This window comes from Balaenoptera musculus, chromosome 2 (assembly GCF_009873245.2).
Source record: "Balaenoptera musculus isolate JJ_BM4_2016_0621 chromosome 2, mBalMus1.pri.v3, whole genome shotgun sequence".
Lineage (NCBI taxonomy): Eukaryota > Metazoa > Chordata > Mammalia > Artiodactyla > Balaenopteridae > Balaenoptera > Balaenoptera musculus.
In genome coordinates this window covers 174,319,532-174,329,715 of record NC_045786.1, presented here as the reverse complement: position 1 = coordinate 174,329,715, position 10,184 = coordinate 174,319,532, and the positions used below count along the sequence as shown (strand labels likewise).

The 10,184-nt window shown below is 48.5% G+C and overlaps 1 protein-coding gene across 2 annotated transcripts; it reads left to right on the top strand.

Moving 5' to 3' along the window:
- Nucleotides 1–260: 260 nt before the first annotated feature.
- ATP5MPL (ATP synthase membrane subunit 6.8PL) lies at nucleotides 261–5,008 on the top strand. 2 transcript variants are annotated; one of them, XM_036843275.1, is made up of 4 exons: nucleotides 261–378; nucleotides 3,286–3,409; nucleotides 4,147–4,170; nucleotides 4,858–5,008. In XM_036843275.1, the coding sequence occupies exons 2-4, from the start codon at nucleotides 3,286–3,288 to the stop codon at nucleotides 4,890–4,892; spliced, it is 183 nt and encodes a 60-aa protein (XP_036699170.1). In that variant the 5' UTR covers nucleotides 261–378; the 3' UTR covers nucleotides 4,893–5,008. The 2 variants fall into 2 exon arrangements, with proteins under 2 accessions (XP_036699170.1, XP_036699171.1); XM_036843276.1 differs by lacking the exon at nucleotides 261–378 and adding an exon at nucleotides 804–964.
- Nucleotides 5,009–10,184: the final 5,176 nt, after the last annotated feature.

Below are 10,184 nucleotides of genomic sequence, written 5' to 3'. Positions count from 1 at the left end.
GGGAGATGCAGCTTTTTTGCGTTTAACACAAGTAGAGATTCCCTTTTTCAGGTAGACCAACTCGTCGGCTTTGTCCAAGACCTTCTCTGTTTCAGCACTGAAAGTCCCACTCCCAGGCAAATCCGGACGGTTAAGTCACCTGATTGTGACACACACCCCCCCACGTCCCCTCACCCAACCCTCCAGGCGGCCGAACCCGGGCGGCCGCTGGGGGCGCTGTGGTGCGCAGGCGCGGCTGGGGGGGTGGCGTGCTGGTCTAGGGCGACGCCGCTCCTTCCGCCTTCCCGGCAGGCCCCGCGCGGCGCTTGCGTGCTCAGTGACCTTTCCGAGTCATCAGCTGTGAGTTAGGGCTAGCTGAGCCGCTAGTTCTTCGCCGAGGTGAGTGCGGGGCTGGGGTCGGCGCTCGGCGCGGGGCAGCCGGTACGGTGAGGGGCCGGATCGCGGGCGGCGAGGACCCGGGGCCCGGAGTGGCCTCCACGGCGGGAGCGGGCGGCGGGCGGGAGCCTCCCCGGCCCCACCGCGGCCACATCTCCATCCCCCCTGACCTTGAGGTCCAATCCCTCCCCCTGCCCACGCTCACTTTTTACTTGGGTCCCCCAAACTGTAAAGGGAGGTCGTCCGGGGGTTAGCTGTTATTGGCGAGTAAAGTCGAGGCCTCGCTACGCCTTTTCCTTCGGCCGTGAGAGGTTCAACCACCTAACCGAGCTTACTCGGCAGGTTAGTGATGGAGTCAGGATCCAAGCCGAGAGCTCTTACCCCACGTTTAGTCTCTTCTCCCCTTTACACCTCAAGTTTCCTTGCAGCACACTGTTCTCGGAGCTACACTGTACGTATGACAAGGCTTTGGGAGAGGGGGAAACGGGGACCAAAACGGGATCGGAGGTGATTGCAGTTGTACGGACCTCAGCCTGTGAAGCCCGGTCTGAGGCTCAACGGGTCAGACGTTTCCTGTTTCCAGTGTAAGGTCAGGTAATAGTTTGCTGTTAATGTAACATACCAACCACTTTGCAGACTTAAACGGACACAGCGGGCACCTGCTTGGCCTTTGAATAGGATGGGTCTTTGAAGGAATGGGCGCTAATAAAACTCACACAGCTGGGAAACGATGCTAGATAGAGTGAACTCAGGCAGAAAAAGTAGGGGGCCTCGTTTTGTAGACATTGGGAACTTGTCGCTTGTCCAGCCAGATATGGCAGCCTTGGGCCAAAGGCGGGGTGGGAAATAAGCATTTGCCATGTACCTACCCTGTAGCACTCTTGGGTAATTCTAGGTGAGGAGACAACACCAGGGGCCTGGGCCCTGAGCAAAATATGGAGATAACAGAAGTTTCTTTGGCCCGTTCTTACCTTCTTTACACCCTCCTAGTTTGCTTTGCTCTTTTCCTTCTAGATCCTCTTCTGGCCTTGCTCTAAGGCCCCTACCTGACCTGGGCCTTGCCCTCAGCTTCTTAAGTCCTTCCTCGTAGAATCTCAGGAGCTTAGTACTGTTGTAGTCAGCTGGGCATTTGCAGCAATTCTTTCTTCTCTTGCTGCGATCATTTACTGAGTTTTTATTCCACACCAGGCAGTAGGTTGGGGTCCTTTACTTTGAGAGCCCAGTGGGGCAGGTGGAGCTATCCCTGTTTCACAGAAAGGGAAACCTCTGAAATGACAGCTTCAAGACATTCCCAGGATCGAGGGCAAAACAGGCTGAACTGGTGTAGGAACCCAGGATTTGCAGGCTTCCGACCCCATTGGTCTTCTTTCCCAGTCAGTGCTGGGCACAGGGAGGAGAGGAATTTGCTCAGTCCCTCTGAACTCTTCCTGTCCAGGCCTTCCAGAGGCTTCCTCCACATCCTGTTTGGATCCTCTCAGCTGCCTTTTCAGGACAGGGCTGTCGGTTTCTTGTACGTTATGCTCTGACAGAGCATCCCAGTACTGCCTGAAGACAGGAAATGTCAGGGCAGACATGTCTGCAAGGGGTTCCAGGAGGAGGACACAGCCACGGCTTCCTGGGTCACTCAGGGAGCTGGCTAGCCTTCAGGCCTGGGCCTCAGCCTGGGTATGTTCTCTCTTTGGAAGAGCTGGAAGCCAGGCCTTGGAGCGGATACTCAGTAATGAGGAGCAGATCCAGCTGGGTGACTTACAGATCCAACTGTGTGATCTTCTCCAAGTAGTGCAGGAGATAAGCAAGTAAAGCACTTCATGAATGCTGTTAAATTTGCATGACATTCTGAGAATAAAAGCTGCGCTCTTTGCTGTGGCCTCCAAGGCCCTGTATGACCTGGCCATCTTCTGTCCACTAGCCCAGCCATGACACTTTATGTAACAAGCACTTGCTGTAGGACAGCAGATACTGTAATTGACACATAGCAACTCCTCCATCTTCATAACAGTCCTCTGAGGTGGGTGCTGTTTTTATGTCTGTTTTAGATATGAGGAAACCGAGGCAGTTTAAGTTAGCTGGAAAGTGAGAGAGCCAGGATTTGAATCTGAGCGACCACAGTGGCCTTCTCGCTGTTCCTCCCACTCCAAGCGTGTTCTGACCTTGGGTCTTGGCCCATGAGCTGCCTCTACCAAGGACACTGTTCTCCCAGATGCTCTGGCTCTTTAGAGAACTGAAAGTTCTCTCCAAAAAAAAAGTGAGGTGATGGATGTGTTAATCACCTAGACGGGGGAAGTCCCTGCACATTGTGCACATGTATCAAGTCACCACCATGGTGTACACCGTAAATATCTTACAGTTTTATATGTCAGTTATGCCTCAATACAGCTGAGATTCAAACAAAACAAACGAAAGACTGAGATACAGCTGATGAACGTGAGCTCAAGTCTGGGTGTTACTCTCACAGGGAAATCACCATGCCTTGACCATGTTCTTTTTCAGCTTTGAGTGCCAACAGTTCTTAACATGGTGATGCAAGTATGCTAGTTTCTTCAAAAGTGTGTAATTCTTGGCATAATTTGGGGGCACTCGTGGAGAATAGCCTTCAGAGAGGGGGACCATTGATGACAGTGCGGGACGGCACGGGCTGGGAGAGCTCTGGGGCTGGAGGAATGTGAAGTGATGGAGTGCCCGGATGGCCAAGGTCAGGGGATGGTGAGAGGTGAGTGGAGCTTGGAAAGCTGTTGAGAGCAAGAGTCCCCATGTAGATGTTGGAATGGCTTCGGGTAGCAGGTTCGGCATAGGGGCTGCTCCCTGTTGAATAGTTTGGGAAATAGGGTCAAACTTAATAAATGGAAACCTCTTACCAGTTAGGTTTAAAACAATAGTCATGGTAATATTTATCACTGTGTTCCTTTTCAGATGCTTCAAAGCTTTATTAAGAATGTTTGGATCCCCATGAAGCCCTACTATACCCAAGTTTACCAGGAGATTTGGGTAGGAACGGGGCTGATGGCTTTTATCGTTTATAAGATCAGGAGTGCTGGTAAGTTTCTTTGTGTTTGATTCATTGGAGGTCAAGAAGAAAATTACTTTCAAGAGGAATCACAATTCATATTGTAAAGAAACTTTGGTTCTTAACTAGGAGTGAACATCAGAACCCCCGGTGGTCCTTTGTTAAAATGTGGGGAGTGTAAGAGCTATGTCAGTGATAAGAAATTTGAACAAGACCTTGATATCGGAATTGTTAATTTTCTTAGGTGTGGCAATGGTATTTAGAATGCATGGGAGATGTCTTTAGTTTTAAGAGATGCAGGTTAAAATATTTAGGGATGAAGTGTCATGGTATGCAGTGTTTTATTGTACCTTTTCCACTGATCTGAATGTTTAAATATTTTCATAATTAAAGTTGGGGCAGAGTAACCATTTGGTTCTCAGTGAAGCAGAGATGAGGCCCAACTGTGTATGAATGAGCGATTGGTTGAAAAGAGGAAAGAAAGGAGAAACTTTAAACTGCAAGACTGGAGGTTAGGACCTGGTAGAGAGTGAAGAGTCCTGCAGATTCTGAAGGGCTATTTAACTGTTCAGAGAACATCTGTGGTAGAATTTTCACCACTTCTTGGCTTTGAGACACTATAGGAATTCCTATTTTCTGAAAGCTTCATTTAACAGCTTTGCCTAAGCTATGAACTTTTCAGCCAAATGATGATTTCAACAGTGAGTCGACTAAAGGCATTTTTGTGAAGCATTGATATGACCAATTTTTCTTTCCATTTATTTTAGATAAAAGAAGTAAAGCCTTGAAAGGTAAGATTTCTGCTTCTTAAAATGGGTGGGGAATGAGAAACCCCATCGTACCTTTTTGGGACAAGGTATATCCCTGTTGTGAATTGAAGCTGACGCGAGGTTCAGTAAGCACACAGATGCAGTAGGAACACTTCAGAAGGTGGCGTGTGCTGGCCCGCCGGGAGAGGGTTCCGAAGCTCTGCTCCCCGCAGTCTGAGCGTTGAAAACCACTGCTCACCCCGTGGGCCAAGTACAGCTTCCAGGAGTGAAATGAATTGATCAGGGCTAGCTGGTGCCACCAGTAGGCAAGCAGGAGTTAGCTGTGCCCGTGGGCTGCCCTGTAAAACGTGTTGTGAAAGCAAGAACCACATAAACGTGCCCTAGTGCTGGGCGTTTCTTCACTTCGCTTCCAAATGACAATGAAACTCTAGTCATCTGAGTCCTGTGCAAACTTAGGACTGGCCCTTGACCTTGGGGAGAAGACATTTCCATGCCGCTTGCTCTGTGCGCCTGCACGTGAGCTGCGTGCCCATGTTGATTGCGCAGACCCTCCGTATACATCCATGTAGAAATAACCCTCCACGTGCTCCGTCGTACTGGAAGTTGTCCTTTGCGCCTCTGGCTTGTCGGCACGCACCTCTGTGACGAGCTGCCTTCTGCTTGTTCCTTTCCTCCTAAACTGTGTCTGTTGTGCTTCTCCCTGAAAAGCTTCCAGTCCTGCGCCTGCTCACGGGCATCATTAACGAGCTCTCCTTGGATGGGACATCGGTCTGGCTGTGCTGTGGGAACGTGGGACATCGTGTTGACTTGCAGCAGTGCCCCTGCCCTTGGACATGAATAAACGTACCTGTGAGACGCATGCTGCCTGCGCCGTGTCTCTCCCTCCGCCCCGCGCCTGCCGCACTCCGAGTAGGTCTGCGCGCGCCAGGTGCAGCCAGAGTCTCGCCGAGCTGCCCTGTCCTTAGGAGATCCAAGGGGCTGAGGAGCGAACACCTCCATTAGCGCAGGGGTGGAGGGCAGATCGAGGCTTCACACTGTGAAGGTCAGTAAATGTTAAGCAGTCGATTCTGCTACTTAACTCCCGTGACCTCCCTGAGCCTCTGTTTTCTCATCTGGAAAATGGAGATAATGTGTAAGTTCTAACTTAGAGTTACTGTGGAGCTCAGTGAGAGAAAGTATGCAAGAGCATTATTTAAACTGTAAAATGCCTTTTTTTAAAAAAATTTTATTGGAGTATACTTGATTTACAATGTTAGTTTCAGGTGTACAGCAAAGTTATGTAAAATGCTTTAGAAATAAGCAGTATTAGATCATATTGTGGATGGAATTATAAGCTCTAGAAAATTTTATCCAGAAATCACTTCTAAGGCAAGGTACATAAATTTTTTTTTTTTAAATCAATTGATATCTCTTCTAGTTTGGCTAATATCAAGTGAATGCTGCATAATGTTTTTCTCCATTTAAGGCAATTACCAAAACCCCTAAATTGCATTTAAAAAATAGATTCTAAAGCAGTAAACGTAGGGGTGGAATTGAGTCCAGTTTGAAATCTGGTGCTTTGCAGGTGATGGGGGTCTGCCTGTGGAATAGAAATGGTGGCCCAGGTCTTGGTCCTGGTCTCTCGCCATGGTTGGTGCCTGACAGATGGCTGCCACTTTTGGGTGGGGTCTCTGAGCCTTGGTTTCTTCTGTTGTAAAATGGGGATAAAACCCACTTATCAGGCTCACTGACTGCCTTACGGTTGTTAGCTCAACGGGAAACTGGCGTGAAAGCATCGTACAGCCCCAGTGAGAGCTGGCATTGGAGCTGGGAGCAGGGTTCCATTTTAAAGCAGGGATCACTTTTTCTCCGATAAGCTTTTGTTCTCTTCTCCGTCCAGAGGATGAGCACTGCGGATCAGAAAGTCCTAATCTCAAAAATTACTCATGTGGGCCATCTGTTCTGAGACAGTATCACCTGGAGGGCTGTCAGCAAGGACTAGCGGGGCCCAGCATTTCTGCTTCCATTGGTGTGGCAAGGGGCCTGAGAACTTGTATTTCTCGCGAGTTCCCAGGACGTGCTGATGCCCCGGGACCACACTTTGAGAACCACTGAGCCATACAAAGGAAGTCCCGTTCCGCCCCCCACCCCGAGCCCTTTCATCCACTACACCAGTGTCCACCCGTGTTCCCCCGGTGCTGTGCCTCTTAGCACATTCAGTCCTAGGAACCGAATGACGTAGAGCTGCAGTCCCATTTTACATAGGAGGAAACTGAGGCTGAGAGAGGGCAGTGATGTGCCAGAGGTCAGCTAGCCGATGCTGGGACCAGGACTTGCGCTCCGGGAGGCTGAGCTCTTACCCAGAGAAGGAGAAGGTGAGGCCTGGGCAGCCAGCCCCTGGAGTCAGCAGAGGAGCTGGTGTGCGGGCCCTGGGAGCGTGTCCCCCTCTACCGTTTGTGGGGTCCTTTAGTTACGATCATCAGTAAATAAAAACCCATCATGGACCAGCTGCCCGTACTGCACCTGTGCAGAATGGGGTGAGGGGCTCTTGGGATTTGTGTTGTGAAGGGAACTTGGCTGAGATGGAGCATATCCTGTGAAAGGTGGACCCTCTGGCCTGTGAGTGATGCAGAGTGGCAGGTTGGAGGATGTCGAGGAGAGACCTGCTCTACCCCCACCCCCACCCCCGGAGATTGTGCCCAGCGTCAGCCATGCCTTAAAGAGTGGAACAAAACTGTCCTCCTGCTGCACCAAGTGGTTCCCCGTCCCTAATTCCTAAGTGGAGACAGCGTGTTTTGTCGCAGAAAGAAGCAAGAGTTTTGTTGCTGTCCAGAACCCACTTGCTGTTTGCACACAAGCCAGTCATGTCCCGAGGTGGCCTGCAGGTGGAGCCAGTGCGCGCCGCCAGCCTGTCGTCGCCAGGCTTCCTGTGGGCACTGAGCACAGATGTGGGACTGCTTGGAGCTGTGCTGGGCACGGGGCGGGGGGGTGCGGGGGGGCACCCTGTTCAGAACAGCGCTCGGGCGGTGCCAACAGAAGAGGCGTCTGTCTACAGAAGCAGAGAGGGCCTCGAACTCACCCGCGGGCAGGAGCAGCCAGTTTCCAGACGGAGCTCCAAGGAGGCCCTTTATCCTGAGGTCCACGCATCCCGCCCATCCGTGCTTCGTCAGTGTTCTTCAGAGTGGCCTGTGGAGGACCCTAAAGGCAGAGGGAGGAGAACACGGTCCCAGCATCTGAAGGGGTAACTTTCAACCATGTGTTTCAGCCACCAGGGAGCCTCCGGAGGAGGCATGTGTTTCTTGCTTGTCACTGTATTAATATATCCCGGGGTGTGTGCGCCCCAGTCGAGCTGTGCGGCACCTGTAAGATGATTGATCATAAATTGCAGGTTTGGGACTTCCCTGGTGGCACAGTGGTTGAGAGTCCGCCTGCCAATGCAGGGGACATGGGTTCGAGCCCTGGTCCGGGAAGATCCCACATGCTGCGGAGCAACTAAGCCCGTGCGCCACAACTACTGAGCCTGCGCTCTAGAGCCCACAAGCCACAACTACTGAAGCCCGCGTGCCTAGAGCCCGTGCTCTGCAACAAGAGTAGCCACCGCAATGAGAGGCCCATGCACCGCAACTAGAGAAAGCCTATGTGCGGCAACAAAGACCCAACATAGCCAAAAATAAATAAATAATTAATTAATTTTTTTAAAAATTTCAGAAATAAAAAGCAGAGGACTTTCTAAAAAAGAATAAAAATAAATAGCAGATTTATGTAAAGGACACTAATTCATCTCTTTCCACCTGGTATCTCACATAGGACCAGGCATTCGTAGTAGGCACTCAGTGAAAGCAAAAGCTTGTTCTTTGAGAAGATAAATAAAATGGACAAACACTCTAGCCAGACTGGTGAAGAAAAAATAAAGGGAGAAGAAAAAAGTAATATCAGGAATGAGGGAGGTGCCATTAGTACAGATTCTACAGATATTAAAAGGATAAGGGAATATCACAAAGAGCTTGAAACCAGAAAATTCTACAGGGTGTATGAAATGGACAAGTTCCTTGTGAGACACAAACCACTGAAGCTCACTCAAGAAGAATGGAGAACCTAAATAGCCCTATATCAAAGAAATTTAATCTGTAGTTGAAAACTTTCTCAGAAAACTCCAGGCTCAGATGGCTTCCCTGATGAGTTACACCAAATATTGAAGAATGAAATAATACCAATTGTACACAAATTCTTCCTTAATAGAACAGGGGGAAACACTCCCCAACTCATTCTGTGAGATCAGCACCAGCAGGATTCAAAAGTAGAACAACATTAAGAGAAAACTATAGACCAATATTCCTCTTGAACATAGATGCCAAATTTTTAAACAAAATTTTAGCAAATTGAATCCAATCAAAAGTAAAAAGAAGTCATGACCAAGGAAGGGTTGGTTTAACATTCAAAAATCAATGAGAAAGAAAAAAAAAGAAAAAAAAAAGAAAAAAAAATCAATGAGATCTGGATTTTAATCAATGGCAACATTCAATAGAGAGAACGGAGAGAAATTGAGATGTTTAAGAAACCCTGAATAGGAGCAGGCTCAAGGTTACGCTGGCAGGTTCCCCAAGAGAAAGAATCTGGCAAACAGCAGAGAACCTACTGATTCTTAAGAACAAAGACTAATGACATAATCCTCAGCTGACTGACTGATAATCTATCTACAACATTGTTTTCTCCAGGGAGCAGGGATTACTGGCATATTTTTTAATATACATGCTGACCTATATTTGTAAGTGCACATGTTAATGCTGAAACTAAAATAGTAGTAGTGGGGGAGGGATGGAGTGGGAGGTTGGGGTTAGCAGATGTAAGCTTTTATATATTGAATAGATAAACAACAAGGTCCTACTGTGTAGCACAGAGAACTATATTCAATATCCTATGGTAAATCATAATGGAAAAAAATGTTTAAAAAATGTGTATATACATGTATATATGTGTATGTATGTATGTATAATTGAATCACCTTGCTGTACAGCAGTAATTAACACAACACTGAAAATCAGCTGTATTTCAATAAGAAAAAAATAATAGTAGTTGTTTCTTAGGGCAGTATGCTGTTATGTGTAGCAGAAATAAGGTGTTCTTTGCTTAACTAAAAAAAAAAAAAATCAATGTAGCTCACCATATTAATACAATAACAAGGAAAAACAATATCATCTCAATAGATGCAAAAAAAAAAAGCATTAGACAAAATTAAACATCCATTCGTGTAATGTTTCTCAGCAAAGTAGGGATGAAACGTGACATCCACAATATAAGTGCATCTAGGACTTCCCTGGTGGCGCAGTGGTTAAGAATCCACCTGCCAATGCAGGGGACGTGGGTTCGAGCCCTGGTCCGGGAAGATCCCACATGCTGCAGAGCAGCTAAGCCCATGCACCACAACTACTGAGCCTGTGCTCTAGAGCCCGTGAGCCACAACTACTGAACCCATTTGCTGCAACTACTGAAGCCCACGCACCTAGAGCCTGTGTGCCGCAACAAAGAGAAGCCACCACAATGGGAAGCCCGTGTACCACAACGAAGAGTACCCCTGCTCACTACAACTAGTGAAATCCCACGTGCAGCAGCAAAGACCCAACACAGCCAAAAATGAATAAATAAATAAATTTATTAAAAATATATATATATAAGTGCATGTATAAAAAACTTTCAGCTGGGCTGCCCTGGTGGCGCAGTGGTTAAGAATCCACCTGCCAATGCAAGGGACATGGGTTCGAGCCCTAGTCTGGGAAGATCCCACGTGCTGCAGAGCAACTAAGCCCGTGCGCCACAACTGCTGAGCCTGCACTCTAGAGCCCACAAGCCACAGCTACTGAGCCTGCACTCTAGAGCCCACGAGCCACAGCTACTGAGCCCGCGCGCCACAACTACTGAAGCCCATGTGCCTAGAGCCTGTGCTCTGCAACAAGAGAAGCCACCTCAATGAGAAGCTTGCGTACCGCAACGAAGAGTAGCCCCTGCCCGCTGCAACTAGAGAAAGCCCACACGCAGCAACAAAGACCCAACACAGCCTA